The sequence below is a fragment of the Physeter macrocephalus genome, chromosome 15 (genome assembly GCF_002837175.3).
Source record: "Physeter macrocephalus isolate SW-GA chromosome 15, ASM283717v5, whole genome shotgun sequence".
Lineage (NCBI taxonomy): Eukaryota > Metazoa > Chordata > Mammalia > Artiodactyla > Physeteridae > Physeter > Physeter macrocephalus.
The window spans coordinates 34992040-35009873 of record NC_041228.1 but is presented as its reverse complement, the minus strand read 5'-3'; the positions used below and the strand labels follow the sequence as shown (position 1 = coordinate 35009873).

The window sequence follows — 17834 nt, the reverse complement described above, 5'->3', positions numbered from 1 at the left end:
CCGTTGCGGAGCGCAGGCTCCGGACGCGCAGGCTCAGCGGCCATGGCTCACGGGCCCAGCCGCTCCGCGGCATGTGGGATCTTCCCGGACCGGGGCACGAACCCGTGTCCCCTGCATCGGCAGGCGGACTCAACCACTGCGCCACCAGGGAAGCCCTGGAATTTCAATTTTGAAATAACATCTACATCCTCTAATAATTGTTGGAAAATAAGTAAACAGGAATCGCAACATGAGTAATTCAAATAGCAGTTAATGCAAAAATCCCTCATATAACAAACACCTCCCAACCCTATCGTCTACATAACAAACTTCCCTTCCCTTATCTGTGGACCAATTTGGTAAGTGATTGGGCAAACACGGGCTATCGGGGAGGATGAAAATGGAGGTTAATTTTAATGGATCTTGAGCCACTGAAGGAATTGGGTTTATAATTCCCAATTTATCAAAAGGTAATCCTTCTGAGGATTTATACTTCTTGTAGTGTGTCTGTGTCCTGCACCACCAATTACCAAAAAGTTATTTCTTTTGTTTGAATCTATTCAGTCTGCAACTCAAAGGGACAATTATAGGAGCTGGAAAATTATTTCTGATATTAAGGGCTACTAGACACTAGAATGAGTCTTTGAGAGAGACTGTGGAATGTCTTATGACAGAACAGCAATTCTCAAGACTCTTGCTAATAATAAAGTATCATCATTTGAGAAAGAGTTCAATTTTCTTTTATAAATTAGAGTTGGTTTAACTGGGAAGCGTTACAGTTTCTGGAAATATCAACTGGGGTGGGGAAAGTTTGGGGACTTGTGCTAGAGGGAAGGAGCCCTGTTTGTAGGTCTGAGATGATTTGGGCTGATTAACTTCTAATCCTATGTGCCTATAACATCTTTGTCCCCTTCCTCACCCTAAGACTGTTAACATACTAAGTAATGAAATGAGGAATGGAAAACTGGAATAAAACATGAGTAGTTCATGCAGTGTACAAGAATAAATTATTTACTGAAGCACCACCCATGTCTTCATTCAGTAAATTGTCAGAGTATGTCAGGCACTTTTGTGTTGTTCACAAATTTAAGAGACAAATAGTTTGAAAAGACAAAATAGGTAAATTGAAGTTAAATCTCACTGAATAACAGACTGATGAGAAGAGTTAACTTTTACGCCCATCCAAGTTGATTTAAATTCAGAGCTAGAAGCCATGGTGTGTGTATAGGCACATATGCATGTGTGTATATGTGTCTACACACAGACTATGACCTACTTTCAATTTGAAATCAAGTTTATGGGTCAAGATCAGCATTCTTTTTTCCCCCCTTTTCCATTTTGGTTTATTACAGGATACTGAATATAGTTCCCTGTGCTATACAGTAGGACCTTGTTGTTTATCCAGTCTATGTATATTAGTTTGCATCTGCTAGTCCCAAACTCCCAATCCATCTCTCCCCCAATCCCCTGCACCCTTGACAACCACAAGTCTGTTCTCTATGTCTGTGAGTCTGTTTCTGTTTTGTAGATAAGTTCATTTGTGTCAAATTTTAGATTCCACATATGTGATATCATATGGTATTTGTCTTTCTCTTTCTGACTTACTTCACTTAGTAGGATAATCTCTAGATCCATCCATGTAGCTGCAAATGGCATTATTTCATTCTTTCTTATAACTGAGTAGTATTCCAGTGTGTGTGTGTGTGTGTGTGTGTGTGTGTGTTGTGTGTGTGTATACATATATCACATCTTCTTTATCCATTCATCTGTTTATGGACATTTAGGTTGTTTCCATGTCTTGGCTATTGTAAATAGTGATGCAATGAACATAAGGGTGCATGTATCTTTTCGAGTTATAGTTTTGTCCGGATACATGCCCAGGAGTGGGATTGGTGGATCATATGGCCCTTTTCTCCATACCCTCTCCAACATTTGTTACTTGTAGACTTTTTAATGATGACCATTCAGACTGGTGCGAGGTGGTACCTCACTGTAGTTTTGATTTGCATTTCTCTAATAATTAACGATGTCGAGCAGCTTTTCATGTACCTATTGGCCATCCTTTGGAGAAACATCTATTTAGGTCTTCAAGACCAGCATTTAAACAATGAAGTCAAAGAGAGTAAAAATACTAGCATATCTGAATGCAGTAATGGGTTACAATGTAAAATGCTTTTCTTCCTCTAAGTTTATGGTCAGTGCAATTGAAAGCTATCTCATGGGCCTATATAATTCCTTCTCAAGAAATAGAAGGGTGAGTCAAACACAAAGAAAATATTAGGTTTAGCCTACTGGGAAAATTCCAAGAAAGAGTTCATCTTAAATGATGTATGGAGAGTAAATATCAATAATATTAATAACTCCAGCTTTAATAGTGCCAAAGAGTCGTTCTATGCCAGTCACATTCTGAGTCACAACTTATGTTTTCATAATGTCAGCCCCTTTTGTTCTGGATTATGTATGGAAAGGTGCTCGTTGGAAACGTTATATATCACAGAAAGCAAAAGGCTCTGCTTTGTATGTAGACAGAACTTCTTAGGCTTCAATCCGAGCTTGGCCCTTTCAAAACTAAGTGACTTAGGGAGGATGGGAGGGAGGGAGATGCAAGAGGGAAGAGATATGGGAACATATGTATATGTATAACTAATTCACTTTGTTATAAAGCAGAAACTAACACACCATTGTAAAGCAATTATACTCCAATAAAGATGTTAAAAAAAAAAGTGCCTGCTGGGGAGGAGAGGTACTTGACACGTTTGCCTGTTATATCAAGTAGGAATCATAAAAAAAGCTGGTCAGAATTGCCTGAGGTTGTGTTTGTGAAGTATGTGTATTTAGCACACACTAAGCTCTCAGAAACTGCTGGCTGTTCCTACTATTGGCTCAGGGCCCAGGACCCAGTGATGGAAATACATTTAGTGCCTCTAAAAATCAGCTCAAGTGTCGACACACTTAAGGAAACCCAGGTTACCTCTGACTTGGTAAAAAGTATTATAAAGGAAATCGTGGACTTATTAGTGTTCTTCTGAGTCATTCAGATTTTAAGAAGCTGCTTCTTTGACTTTGAAAACAGAAAAAAAAAAAAAATCTCAGAACCTACTTGGACTAAGGTTTATTTTACCTATTTCAAGTCAGAGCGAATACTCCTAGAATGACCCTCAAGTGTTACCTGAACTTGAGCTGATCCCATTTGGCCGTTGCAGACAGAGAAAAGCAGATGTTTGAGGACAGGAGGGATGGGGGAAAGTGGGGAGCAACGTTGTTTCTGTCACTGACTACAGGACTAGCAGGGTCTGTTCCCTTAGACATCGTCTCTCTTTTGTGGCTGAGGAAATACAAGTGCAGAGAGGTTCAGTAACTTTTCACTGGAGGTCTTAGGGCTTGTGAGAGGAGGATAGAAATTAAATTCAGGTCTGGGAGTCTCCCCCACCAGTGTCCTTTCTCTCTGTGCTTTGGGCACCACTCCATAAATGGACTCCTTGTGGCATCCTGACCCCAAATACATGAACTACCCCAAGTTCTTGGCTTTTCAAAATAAACATCTTCTTAGGCTGTGGTGTATTGCACACTGAATTGGCAGTAGTGCCCTGAGCCATTTTCAGCATTCCAGCTTCATTATTACACTAGTCCAGGCAGAATCCACACCTTTCAAAAGAGAAGCAATTTTTACTTTAATTACAGCACTTCTTTTTATCTCCAACGATACATACAAAAAATAATTGAAAGGGGTATTTATAATTTACCAAGCACATGAAGCTTAATTAAGGTGAAGGAATTAATAGTTCCTTTGACGGCATTCCAGAATCACACTTACACATACAATCGGTCTGAAGAAAACTCCATCTACGAAAGTCTGAATTTAAAGACCTTTTAACAGACCACTGATTACATGCAAAAAAATTTTAAAAGATAACAGAGGATTCACCGTCCTGCTTTCCATAACAATTAAAATAGAATTGAATCCCATAATTTCAGCATAGAATATAACTTGCCAAAAACCTACAGAAAGTATGGCGCATCCACGTGTGCCTAGCAGCCCTTTGCTGAAACACTGTCAAGTTTATCATCTCTGCCCCGACATCCCTTGCTTTCTCAGAAGGGCTAGTTTGTGAGCTCCATCTTCCTGGGGTCTGCAGGACACACCCCTGACTTTGCCCTCCTTTGTCAAAGCATTTGCAGTGGTCCAGAAATGTCCAGTCTCTCCACATCATCAAACTTACATTCCCCCAGCACTTCTCTACCAGTTAGTTGCCACGTAGGCTATGCTATGATTTTTCTCTGTAAGATATTACTATCTGGTGGCCATTTAGTGTTTAATTTGCAAGATAAATATAGGCAGTGGTTAAAAGTATGGCCTTTGGCATTAAACAGACCTAGATTGAAATCACAGGTTGGTCTGTTATCAGCCACGTTATTTTTCACGAGCAGCTTAACTTCTCTGTAGAAGCAGGATGCTGATACCTACCTCCCAGAGCGGTGGTGAGGATTAGATGAGAGAACGTCGGTGGAAGGCTTGGCACTCAGTAAGCTCTCAGTCTGCGGCAGTTACTACTGTCCCAGGAGCATTTGCATTTTCACGTCAGGAGATGACAGTGTCTGTTCCTAAAGGAAAGTGAGTTCTAGGATGGGATTCCAGGCAAGAGAGTAGCCAATGTTTTGGAGCAGGTGGTAGCCACGTCTCACCACGTAGGTAACTGCCTGGTCCTCCTGTACGTGGTGTTGATGTCCGCCCAAGAGGGGAGACCTTTGAGGAAGAAGAACAATCTGTCTCATGGACGTCATGGGTAGTTGATGTAGGACATCAAGGCATACCTAGTGCTTTCTAAGACTATATGTGGGATAAATCAAATGCACACAAAGGATTCAGTCATTTCAATTTGCCATAGATCCATTCTACCCAGGATGGTCTCCAGAACAGCAGCAACAGCCCTGCCTGTGCGCTGATTTGAAAGGCAGATTCTTTGCCGGATCCCAGACCTGCTAAATCAAAATCTCTGGGAGTGGGCTCAGACATCTGCATTTTACCAAAGCATCCCAGACCTGCTAAATCAAAATCTCTGGGAGTGGGCTCAGACATCTGCCTTTTACCAAAGCCCTCCAGTGATTCTGATGCACCCCAGCATTTGATTATCACTGTTACAGAACATCCACACAAGCCTATAAGCTACAAGAATCCAGAAACTATCAGTCTACGTCTTTGGAGGTTATCCTAACAGGCCCTAGAGAATCTCTATGGCTGTGCATTCCCATATGCCTCACTCTGACATGCCAAGGACACACCCAGCCTGAGAACAGACCCTGGAAAGTTTGACTCTATCACCAGCAACATGACATTAACAGTGAGATCAACTTCACTCTTACTTCATTAGACGAACTCTCATTTCTTCTTCCCAGGGATTCGTTGTTTTTGATGGTTTGAGCTGGTTGTGTACTTTAGGGTTATTCCTTTGTGTGAATGACTAAGATTAATAAGATCTACCTTCATAACTCAGATTCAGTTGACATACATTTTTTAGAAACTTGTTTTAGCCAGTTGTAGTTTTGTTCTGTCATGTCACTTTTTGGAAACATCTAAGCCATATTTCTATTTATATCCCCATAATCACCAAGTAGATGCTAGTATTCTATAGATATTTACAAACCAGTGTACAAAACATGTAGTTTTTGTGTTGCCTCATCTTTTTTTTTTTAAAGAAATAAGAGTCCATTCGAAATGTAATATGAAGCGTTTTATTGGGCTTCACTTTATGGTGCTTAACAGATACTGCTTTTTAAAAAATTGGATGTTTGGTGCAACCCTGCATGGAGCAAGTCTATTGGCACCATTTTCCCAACAGCATTTTCTCACTGCACGTCTCTGTGTCTCATTTTGGTAATTTTCTCAATATTTCAAACTTTTTTATTACTACTGAATTTGTTATGGTAATCTGTGATTAGTGATCTTTGATGTTATTATTGTAATTGTTTTGGGACACCACAAACCTCACCTATGCAAGACGACAAACTTAATTTATAAATGTATGTGTTCTGACTGCTCCACCGACAGGCCATTCCCCCATCTCTCTCTGTCTCCTTGGGCCTCGCTGTTCCCTGAGACACAATATTGAAATTAGACCAATTAATAACCCTACGGTGACCTCTAAGTGTTCAAGTGAAAGGACAAGTCTCACATCTCTCACTTTAAATCGAAAGCTAGGCATGATTAAGCTCAGTGAAGAAAGCATGTCCAAAGCCAAGACGGGCCAGCAGCTAGACCTCTTGCTCCAAACAGTTAGCCAAGTTGTGAATGCAAAGGAAAAGTTCTTGAAGGAAATTAAAAGTGCTACTCCAGTGAACACACGTATGATAAGAAAGCAAAACAGTCTTATTGCTGACATGGAGAAAGTTTTACTGGTCTGGATAGAAGATCAAACCAGCCACAAGATTCCCATAAACCAAAGCCTAATCCAGAGCAAGGTCCTAACTCTCTTGTATTCTGTGAAGGCTGAGAGAGGTGAGAAAGCTAGAGAATAAGAGTTTGAAGCTAGCCGAGCTTGATGTATGAGGTTTAAGGAAAGATGCCATCTCCGTAACATAAAAGTGCAAGATGAAGCAGCAAGTGCTGATGTAGAAGCTGCAGCAAGTTACTCAAAAGATCTAGCTAAGATAATTAATAAAGGTGACTACACTTAACAACAGATTTTCAGTGTAGATGAAACAGCCTTATATCGGAAGAAGATGCCATCTAGGACTTGCATAGCTAGAGAGGAGAAGTCAATGCCTGGCTTCAAAGCTTCAAAGGACAGGCTGACTCTCTTGTTAGGGGCTAATACAGCTAGTGACTTGAAGTTGAAGCCAGTGCTCATCTACCATTCTGAAAATCCTAGGTTTCTTAAGAAATATGCTAAATCTACTCTGACTGTGCTCTGTAAGTGGAACAACAAAGCCTGGATGACAGCACATGTGTTTACTGAATTAAATTTTAAGCCCACTGTTGAGACCTACTGCTCGGAAAAAAAGATTCCTTCCAAAATATTACTATTGCCCATTGACAGTGCACCTGGTCACCCAAGAGCTCTGATGGAGAGGTACTATAAGATTACTGTTGTTTTCATGCCTGCTAACACACATCCATTCTGCAGCCCATGGACCAAAAAGAGAAATTTCAACTTTCAAGTTTTATTATTTAAGAAATACATTTTGTAAGGCTATAGCCACCATAGATGGTGATTCTTTTGATGGATCTGGGCAAGGTAAATTGAAAACCTTCTGGAAAGGGTTCACCATTCCAGATACCATTAAGAACATTTGTGGTTCATGGAAAGAGGTCAAAATATCAACATTAACAGGAGTTTGGAAGAAGTTGATTCCAGCCTTCATAGATGACTTTGAGGGGTTCAAGATTCAGTGGAGGAAGTAACTGCAGATGTGGTGGAAATAACAACAGAACTAGAGTTAGCAACTGAGTCTGAAGATGTAACTGAACTGCTGCAATCTGATGATAAAACTTTCAAGTATGCGGAGTTGCTTCTTATGGTTGAGCAAAGAAAAAAACTTAGTTGATAAAGCAGCGGCAGGGTTTGAGAGGTTTGACTCCAATTTTGGAAGAAGTTCTGTTGTGGGTAAAATGCTATCAAACAGCATTGCATGCTACAGAGAAATCATTTTTGAAAAGAAGAGTCAATCAGTTCGGCAAACTTCATTGTTGTCATATTTTAAGAAATTCCCACAGCCACCCCAGCCTTCAGGAACCAACACCCTGATCAGTCAGCAGCCACCAACATCCAAGCAAGACCCTCCACCTGCAAGAAGATTATGACTCACTGAAGGCCCAGATGATGGTTAGCATTTTTAGCAATAACGTATTTTTAAATTAAGGTTTGTACATTGTTTTTTAGACATAATGCTATTGCATACTTAATAGCCTACAATACAGACTAAACATAACTCTTATATGCACTAGGAAACCAAAAAATTTGTGTGACTCACTATATTTCAATATTGGCATAATTGGGGTGGTCTGGAGTGAAACCCACAATATATCAGAGGCATGCCTGTATGTTCACAATTAAATGCTTTAAAATTCTTTTAAAGTAGGGTGATTACTTTTTAGCTACAGTGGCTCTCATACAAGAATAAGCCATACACTCAAATCACATGACTTCCAATCATAGGAGGGAATCTCAGATGCAGGGGTTGATGGTAACTCTCAAAAATTGTATGTTCATATTCTAAGTCACAGAACCTGTAAATATGACCTTATTTGGGAGAAAGGTCTTTGCAGATGTAATAAGTTAAGCGTCTCAAGATGAGATCATCCTGGTTTAGGGTGGGCCCTAAGTCCAATGACAAGTCCTTAGAAGAGAAGAAAAAGAGGGAAGAAACACAGAGACACACAAGAGTACATCATGTACAGGCAGAGGCAGAGATTAGAGTGATATGTCTGCAAGTCCAGTGATGTCAAGCATTGCCAGCCACCAGCAGAAGCTAGGAGAGGCATGGAACCTCCAAAAGGAACCAATACTGCCAACATCTTGATTTGGAACATCTGGCTCCAGAACAATGAGAGAATAAATTTCTGTGCTTTAAAACTTCCAAGTTTGTGGTATTTGTTATGGCAGCTCTAGGAAACTAAGCTCATTACACCAGCTCATTACAATACCTTTTTTTTTTCTTTTGGCTGCGTTGGGTCTTCGTTGCTGTGCACAGGCTTTCTTTAGTTGTGGTGAGCGGGGGCTACTCTTCGTTGAAGTGCATGGGCTTCTCATTGTGGTGGCTTCTCATTGCGGAGCACTGGCTCTAGGCACGTGGGCTTCAGTAGTTGCAGCGTGTGAGCTCAGTAGTTGCGGCACGCAGACCCTAAAGCACGCGGGCTTCAGTAGTTGCGGCGCGTGGGCTCAGTAGTTGCAGTGCACGGGCTCTAGGTGTGCGGGCTTCAGTAGTTGTTGTGCTTGAGCTCAGTAGTTGTGGCTCGTGGGCTCTAGAGCGCAGTCTCAGTAGTTGTGGCGCACGGGCTTAGTTGCTGCGCAGCACGTGGGATCTTCCTGGACCAGGGCTCAAACCCGTGTCCCCTGCATTGGCAGGTGGATTCTTACCACCGCACCACTGGGGAAGTCCTACAATACCTTTTACTGGTTGCAGCTATCAACATTTACAAAATTTGGGTTTGAGAAACTTTCTTGAGGAAATAAATTCAGGAAGAATTAACAACAGGTTGTGGAGGTTTTATTCCTACACCAAGGGTCATGAACCCTTAAGCAAACAACAGTTATCAAAGGACATTAAGACAGTTTTCAGAAACAGGAGACACATCTATTAGCATTTTGTTTATTAGACTAAAATGCATGTGGACAAAGCAATATCAATGTGTGTAAGTCGTGTACAAAACTTTGACAGTCACCACATGATAGCAGAGCTGTTTTACCATCTAGAGGTGAGTGGCTTAGAGACTAAAAACAAAGGGGTAGAGAAGAACAGATATGTCTTTTATAAGGTTAAAGAGGAGTGTGTGACATTAGTCTCTTAGTTATATTTTTTGTTTAGACTGCTCATGGATCCATTATTCATTCATTTACTCAACAAATTTATGGAACGCATCTTATCTGGATAATGTTAAACACTGAGAAAGTAGCAGTATTTAAGTTAAGTTCCTTGCCTTTACATAGCATGTATAGCTAATGGGAAATGGTGGTGTTAAATAAATAAACAAATAAATGAAACATTGATATGTGGTATGAAGGAAATAAGCAAGGTAATGTAGCCACCCAATAAAAAGTAGCCTCACCAGTCTTGTTTTTTTGTTTTTGGCATAAAAAGCATATTAAACATAATATGTTTTTCATTTATTTATTTGTCTACTTATTTGTATTCTGTCTCCTTCTGAACTGTAAGCGCCGTTAGATCAGGGACCTAGTCTTGTTTTCTGCTGTTTCTTAAGCGTGAGGACGCTGCCCGGTATATAGGGAACACACAGTAAATATTTGTTCAATACATTTGTTGATTGAGTAAGTGAACATGATAGAGAGAAACTGACAGAGACCCTGTGCAAGACCCAGAAAGCATTTGTTTGTGTTTGTATTGCATTTGTTTTTAAAATTCTTTACTTTTCTAAGCTAACACATTTTTTTAGGGGAGGAATTTTTCAGATAGAGAAGGTGTGGAAAAATAAAAACTTAAAAAGATCTAGGTTAAGTGTTTGACCAAACCGTTCTGCTTTCTCTTTATTGCTAGATATGGCATTTGCTTTTTATATTTATGATTGATTTATGATTTTAAAAATGCTTATTAAAAATTGCAAAACAAAATTGTAAGACTATCTTTTAAAACAAATAGCTATGAAGAATCAGGGAACTCAGCTCCTTTAAGTTCAGTGATCTACTTTTCAAAATTTTAAGAAACTGGCTGGCCTGCTGAAAGCACAGGTTTGCATTTAAAATCATCTGAAATATAGTCATAAAGCCTTTTTTTAAACTTGTAGGATATAAAATCGTTTTCCTTTGCTTTCTGTTTTATCGCTTAGCTTTAAATATTTACTTCAAATCAATAAGAAAATTTGAATTCCCTAAGAAAAATGAGCAAAAGACAGAACAATAAACTGTTACAATAAATGAATAAATTTTCAAAACAAAGAGAAAGAATATAAAGAAACACAAAGAGCCAGAAAGCAAACAGAAGACTGTTCTATTCTTTAGCAATCAAGGAATTGCAAATAAAATAATGTTAGCATGCTTTGCATACCACTTGGAAAGACACAGTTTGAGGAAACAGGAAGTCACACACTGTTATCGTGAATATAAACTGTTTTAACCTTTCCAGGAGCAACCTGACAAAGTGAATTAGAAGCCTTAAAAATATATTTGCCTTTGACCTATTAATTTCACTTCTGAGAATATATGTTAATGAAATAATGAAGTATATATGACTATTTTGCCATAAAGATAATTAGATGAAGCGCTATTTAAGGTAGCAAAGTATTATACATCATTTAAGGGTCCAATAGGAGCAAAATAAAGTTATAGCATTTTATTTTAATCCAATATAATAATATTTGGACATTAAAACTATTTTCCACAATTTTATTTAGTGACATGGAAAGATGCTGAAGATGTATTAAAGGGAAAAGAAGCAAATTAAAAAATAATTGTTACAATATTGTGTAAAAATATTTACATATTTTGGAGAAAGGGAGACAGAGACTGAGATAGGAAAAATGAAGTCTACACAGATGTTTTTGTAGTGGGTGAGTAGATTGTGCCTGCTTTTAAATATTTTTCTTATTTGTTCATGGTATACGACTTTCCTATGGTGAACACACAAGATTCTGTGTTAAAGTGTGTGTGCTTTATTTAAAATGTAAAGATCTATAGTTTTGCTTTAAAGTTTCCCTGAGGAAACCAATAAAATTATAGACAAAGGGCATGAATAGGCAGTTTGTATAAGGAGACACCTCGTTGGCTATCCTGGATGTGAAGAGATGCTTGAACTCATAGGTGATAGAAGAAATGCAACTATAATATCATTAAGATACCACTTTGTACCCACTGGATTGGCCACAAAAGTAGAAATTTCGTGAGAAAAAGGGGAAATAGAATTCTGGTCAGAGTATAGGTTGACATGACCCATTATAGGAAGTGAGTCTGAGGGCCATTCTGGAGAGCACATCTCAGTAGGTTTTTCTGAAGTTAACCAGCAATCCAGGTCCCAGTAATAAGGAGTTATTTTAGAAACACAAAATCAGGGGCTTCCCTGGTGGCTCAGTGGTTGAGAGTCCTCCCGGGCTGCAGTCCTAACACACCCCAAATAAATGCCTCTTTATTTCAACCAGGTCTCTGTTCTTGGAATTCTTGGTTAACAAAATCCAAGAAATTGATACAAAATCCAGGGCAGAATATATTTGCCTCAAAGAAACATGGTGTGAAAATCTAAACCTAGCAAAACAAATTGTGATTATACTCACTTTATCAAAGAATTCCTCTTTATGTGATAGGCTGGGACCTGGGACCCTTTAACCCAGTGCTTGCACCTGAAAGAAACTATAAGGGACTAAAAATAACTGCATACATGTGCAGTTGGGGCAATTATGAGTAATAAGATACAAATTGGCCACAAACCAACTGCCACTTCTGAGGTGCTGGGGGCAAAAAGCATGATCCCTGCACAGGGCACCACCAAGGGGGTGGGCAGACCACCTAAGCCGCGCCTCCTGACCAACCCACAGACCCGCCCCGGTTGTTATCCCGTTTAAGCTCCCAAGCAGCTCCTCTCTGGGAGCGAACAAGGGCACCTGTACTTCTTTCGCTCCCTTGTGCTGCAGCACAAGCCCCAATAAAGCCTTGCCTGAAATTCTCATCTGGACCCTTATCAATATCTATTGATTAAAGAGTCCAAGAGCCCGGGTTGGTAACATTTATATAAAGTTTTTGTTGAATGGGCTTAAAATTCTTTGTTTGAAAAAGACCGCCAATATCATTAGCACTGAACTTTCCTCTGAACCCCTTCGTGGGGCTGGAGTGTGACACAGTGTGCAGGACCTAATTATGAAGCATATGATGGGTCACGGTGTAAGTTTTAGCCTTAAAAAATTATTAAAAGCACATGATTAGAGTTTTCATTTTAGAAAAATAATTATGGAAGTTTAGAAAGAAAGAACATATGTGATTAGGTGGTCAAGTTGTGAGTGAACCAGACCTCAAAGAAAAGCAGATGGGCCTTACTGTCATGCCAGCCAAGCAGGACATGGCCAATGTTTACTTAGTACACAAGGGATGGAGTGAAGGTAGGATGTCATATCCAAGGAGGCCAAGAGTAGGGGAAAAATCCAGATGGTAAGCATAAGCTAAAGACCTCAGGAAGTAGTGAGGATTAAGACTAGGAACGTCGTGTCTAGACCTGAAGACCAGCTAAGGCAGTGACAGTGGAGACAGAGGAGTATCACAGTGTTGTCTCTGCTACCAGAGAGCTGGAGACCACTGAAGGGTCCATCTCTGGGGAGAAGGGATAAGTAAATTGTAGTTGGTGGTCACCACTAAATTCTAGGCAGCCGCAGCTAGGATTAGGCATACAACCAGCAATGTGGATACGTCTGAAAAGGTCTATAGCGAGGGTTGCCAGATAAAATACAGGGTGCCCGGTTAAATTTGAATTTCTGTTAAACAACAAATATTTTTTTAGAGTATGATCCAAATATTTGCTAAATCTGGCAACCCTAGTCCCAGTACGGCACAATTTGTGAAAATGAAAACTATGTACACAGGCAAATCAACCCAACTTATTTCATAAGGATACAGAGCAAACATGTTGATAGCTATTGTGTTTGGGGGTGGGGGATAGGGAATAAAAAGGAATAAATAAATATTACATAAATAAAGAAATAAGAGAGGGCCTTGAGGGGACAGGTGGTGGTAATGAGCTGAGTACGACTGACTCAATTCTCTGTACCTAAATCCAAAAAGAAGTAAAAAAATAAGTTTTTCTGCACTCTTGGATTTCTTCACTGAAGCCCCGGAGACCCTGCCCAGCTGATAAAGGGAATATTCTGTCCGATGAAATGATCCCTATGGAATACTCTGGCACTGCCGGCAAAATTAAGTGGCAGAAAAGTGAGTAGGAGAGGGGCTAGGTAGGTGACAAGGTGCTCAGGAGGAAGAAATTTATAAACCGAGTGAAAAATGAAACTAATGAACAAATCAGTTAGGAACAGTGCTTCACCTAGGCTTACTCTTTTAATAGAGGAACACGCTTACATTCTTACAGAGTAAATATTAGTAAAAGATTATCAGCAAGCACAAATCCTTAACTGTTGCCATGGAGACAGACAGAAGAATAGGCAAAGTTGCAATTTCCCCATTGGAAAAATGATAATACATGTCGCCCAGTAACGCTGATTCTTTTCATACCTTTTTCTTTTTTCATGTCACAGCTGATTACAAGGAGAGCTTTAATACGATTGGCAACATTGAAGAGATTGCATATAATGCTGTTTCCTTCACCTGGGACGTGAACGAAGAAGCTAAGGTGAGTGTAAAAGTAGCACTGATTCATTGGTCGTACCTTTTAAATACCGTGTCCTTTCTCTGCAGAGGATTCTTTTACAAAAGCCTCTGAGTAGGGAAAGATCTGTTAACTTGAGCGAGAAAAAAGGGAAATGAACCTATGATCTTTCTGTTGAAGTCACACACATTCAGTTACACGCAGCTAAATTGCCTTTTGTGGAGCAAGGAGAAAGGGGGTGTACCTGTTGCTCTGTGGCCTCCCACTGAATGGGCCAGGCCCCTTGTCCCTCCCTAATCCTCCAGTCCCCCAAGCTCCATTGTAGCACTTGGGGTGGACAGGACTGGGCCAGAAAAATCTCTTCTACCTGCACCGCAGTTTCCCCAAACATCTCTCCAACTGCTGCCTTCTTCAGAGGCAGGAAGGTGCTTGGAGCTACTGTCTGCACAGGTAAGCAGCTGGGCAAGCCTCCCGACCCCCGGCCCCCTTGAGGCTTAATCTGGTCGAGGGAGGGTGCAGGAAGCAGGGTTGCAGGTCTCTGAACTTGACTCCCTGAGGAAGAGCCACCACCGTGACCGTGAGCCATTTCTTTCCTGTTAACCTCAAGCTTAAGCTTTTCTTATTTCTGTCTGGTGCCAGCACGGTTAAGAAGGGCAACAGTAAAATCTCTGGCCAGGTGCAACCTGAGGATAGATGTCCACCGTTGCATGGATTCGGGTAAAAAAGTAAGACTTGATGATACTCAGATTTGCTTTCCAGCCATGAGTCTCTGAGTTTATGAAAACTGAACTTTGCTGCTATGCCCACTCTTCTTCCTGTGTTCTGTACCTTCTGATTCTCGATCCTTATTTTGCACCAAAGGGAAGGTTCCAGATGAACCGTAAGCTTGTTTTCTGCTGCAGTTATGTACCATCTAGGAGGGCGTTAGAGACTTTGTCTTCGAATTAACGAAAAGGTCAATGTAAATAACTGCTTTCAATGCTTCATTGTCTGCAAGCAGGGGAAGGCCAGGTGAGAAAGGAAACTGGATGGGAGTTTGTGGGCATGACTTAGAGAAGAAGATGAATTGCTCAGTGTCTCATTTCACTCAGGTATAAAACAAGGTAAATGAAATTGGCTTTAGGCCCAAGAAAGGTGACCTAAATGGGCAAGCAGAAACAGAGCTCCATAGTAGCTGGGAGAATGTTCCAGTGGGTCAGTGCCTCTGAGGGAAGGCAGGAGGCCTTGTGATGTGATGGGCACAGAAGTGCAGGAAAAGCTTCTCCTCGAGGCCCCACTCCACCTCCGTTTAAAGTTCCTCACCCGGGGCTTCCCTGGTGGCGCAATGGTTGAGAATCCGCCTGCCGATGCAGGGAACACGGGTTCGTGCCCCGGTCCGGGAAGATCCCACATGCCGCGGAGCGGCTGGGCCCGTGAGCCATGGCCGCTGAGCCTGCACGTCCGGAGCCTGTGCTCTGCAACGGGCGGGAGAGGCCACAACAGTGAGAGGCCCGTGTACCACCCCCCCCCACACACACACACAAGTTCCTCACCCAAGCCCCAGCCTTTCTCCTCGTGCCCCCTTCTCTTCTCCCAGAGGCTAGATTACTGAGCTGGGTAAGGAAAAGGCAGTGTGTGCAATGGTATCAGGGCCCAGGGTTGGAATCCTGGCAAGTCAGCTGACCTCTCTGGGCCTCAGTTCGCTCATGTAAAGCAAAACAAAACAAAACAAACTTTTCCGATTGTCCCTGCTGTACCAAGCATGTGCTGGGAGTACGAAAATCCAGTCCCTGAGGGAGGTAAGGGAATCATTAGCTGGACAGCAGTGTGTGTGCGGAGTGAGAGGCAGGCCCAAGCAGAGCCATCCATTGGGAAGACAATGGGATCCTATACTTGGAAGTGCCTTGTCAAGGTAAAGCAAGCTGTAAAAGTGAGCTGTAACTGCAGCCCTAAATTTTCTTATCATGCAATCTGATAACAAGTGCTAGAAGGTGAATGTGTTAACTGTTACCAGTCAATAAGGACCTTTTAAAGAAAATGCCTAAACCTGAAGGGACATCTTGAATGATGGCGGCTCTGTGGTCAACCAGTGAGGTAGTTAATTTGGGGTTGAGTTGACTTTTCTTTCATTTCCCATAGGTAAGGCTCACTTTTCTTGTTGAAATATGTATGTTTGTGCATGTGTATTGTTCCAGGCTGACACATTTAAGGTCACATATGCTTTGACAAATGGCAGTGCTTGCTTGTTGTAGCAAAACTTGTTTCTTTAATACATATTTTCAGTAATTGTTATTTGGTAGTTGTAATCGTGTGCAGTCTGGGTTAATCGATGAGTAATAAAAATAGCTCCAAATACTTCTGCCAAACTACTGGAAGAACTTTTAAAGAAAAACCTTAAAAGTTAAATCCATTTCATTAGGTAGGCTGAGATTTTTTTTTTTCAACCTGCAGGACGTAAGGTTTTTCTTTAAAATATCATTGATTTTATAATAAGCAGGCTGCAAAAAAACCCAAAATTACACTATTGGGAAAAAGGTTTTCAACAAAGCAAGGCATAAAATCCTCTCACAGTGGAATTGTTTGTGATTTTCATACTGTGGACTTATTCTCGGGAGCGGTTGCATTTGACTTTGAGTTCCTCTTGGTAACATCCACACAGAAATCTGTTGTAGGCTTTAGGACTGTGACATTCATTCAGTGTCACATGTTGTTTTAGTTCATGTGGCCAGAGAACACAAATTTGTGACCCGCAGCCTTCATATATTCCACAGAACGTATATGTTCGTGTGTATCGTGCATTTATGTACTTATATTCCAAGTTTTAAAGTATTTTGCCCACATTTAATAATCAGGAGATTCAAGAAACAGACAAACGAAACAAAAACCTAAGTTTCCAGATTCTTTTGGATAATTAGAGATTCTGGCAACATGAGCCCGTGTGTTTTCAAGGCCACGAGTAGCTCTTGTGAGGTACCAGCTGTTCTCTTTAATGCTTTCTCTAGCCTTCTCCATCGCGGAACTTTCCTTGCCTGGTCCTCGTGGACATTTGAAGTTTCACGCCCCAATCACACCCCCTCAGACAACTGAATATGCCGTTTACATCTTTACTGGCTCTCGGCGTTGGGGAGAGTAGTGACACAAGGGAGGTTGACGCTGTGTGGCTGAGAGGGTTGGGCCAGTCAGGAACCCCACCAACCTCCCCGGGTTCCTTTGGCAACGGGCCACACAGAGGCTGACTTGTGTTGGTGCCGGTACAGAGAGCTGCTGCGCCTTTCTTTGTTTGAAAGAAAGGTAGTAAATCTTGATCTTTGAGGATATTTTCTAAAAAATCAGAAATCACTTGGGTCCAAATGTGAGTGTGTACCAACAAGTTGGATAATATCACTTCAGGGGTAAAAATAATGTATAGTTTTTGGCACAGGACCAGCTTTGAAGTGGGTAATATCCCAAGAGACACTACGAATATACTTTGAGCCATGGCTGTATCATTTGAGAGATCTGTGTGTCTTCCCAAGGTAGCTTCTATTTGGATATTTGGTTTTGGTGCATTTATTAAAAAAATAAAACAGTCCCGTATTTGTTAGTTTTCCCACATATGCATCATCAAGGCCTGATGACAAAATTTATGGATTTTTCCAGAACACTACTCTTTTCTTTTGCTGCTGACCTATATTCGATTCTTACCTCTCGTTTAGCAGGAACAGAAGAAAGGAAAGAACGTGAAACTCTAATCGTTTAGTTTAATTTAATTACAGGAAAAGTTTGGCCAGGGAAGGTGTTAATAGAACCTAGGGGCAGGACAGGAATAAAGATGCAGACCTACTAGAGAATGGACTTGAGGACACGGGGAGGGGGAAGGGTAAGCTGGGACGAAGTGAGAGAGCGGCATGGACATATATACACTACCA

General features: G+C 41.0%; 1 protein-coding gene across 1 annotated transcript in view; it reads left to right on the top strand.

Moving 5' to 3' along the window:
• The window catches only part of GRHL2 (grainyhead like transcription factor 2), a 162524-nt gene that overhangs the window by 85473 nt on the left and 59217 nt on the right, over nucleotides 1–17834 (top strand). Inside the window, exon 8 of the mRNA XM_055091164.1 lies at nucleotides 13877–13971. Within this exon, the coding sequence (XP_054947139.1) occupies nucleotides 13877–13971 (95 nt within the window). The remainder of the gene's footprint in view (nucleotides 1–13876; nucleotides 13972–17834) is intronic.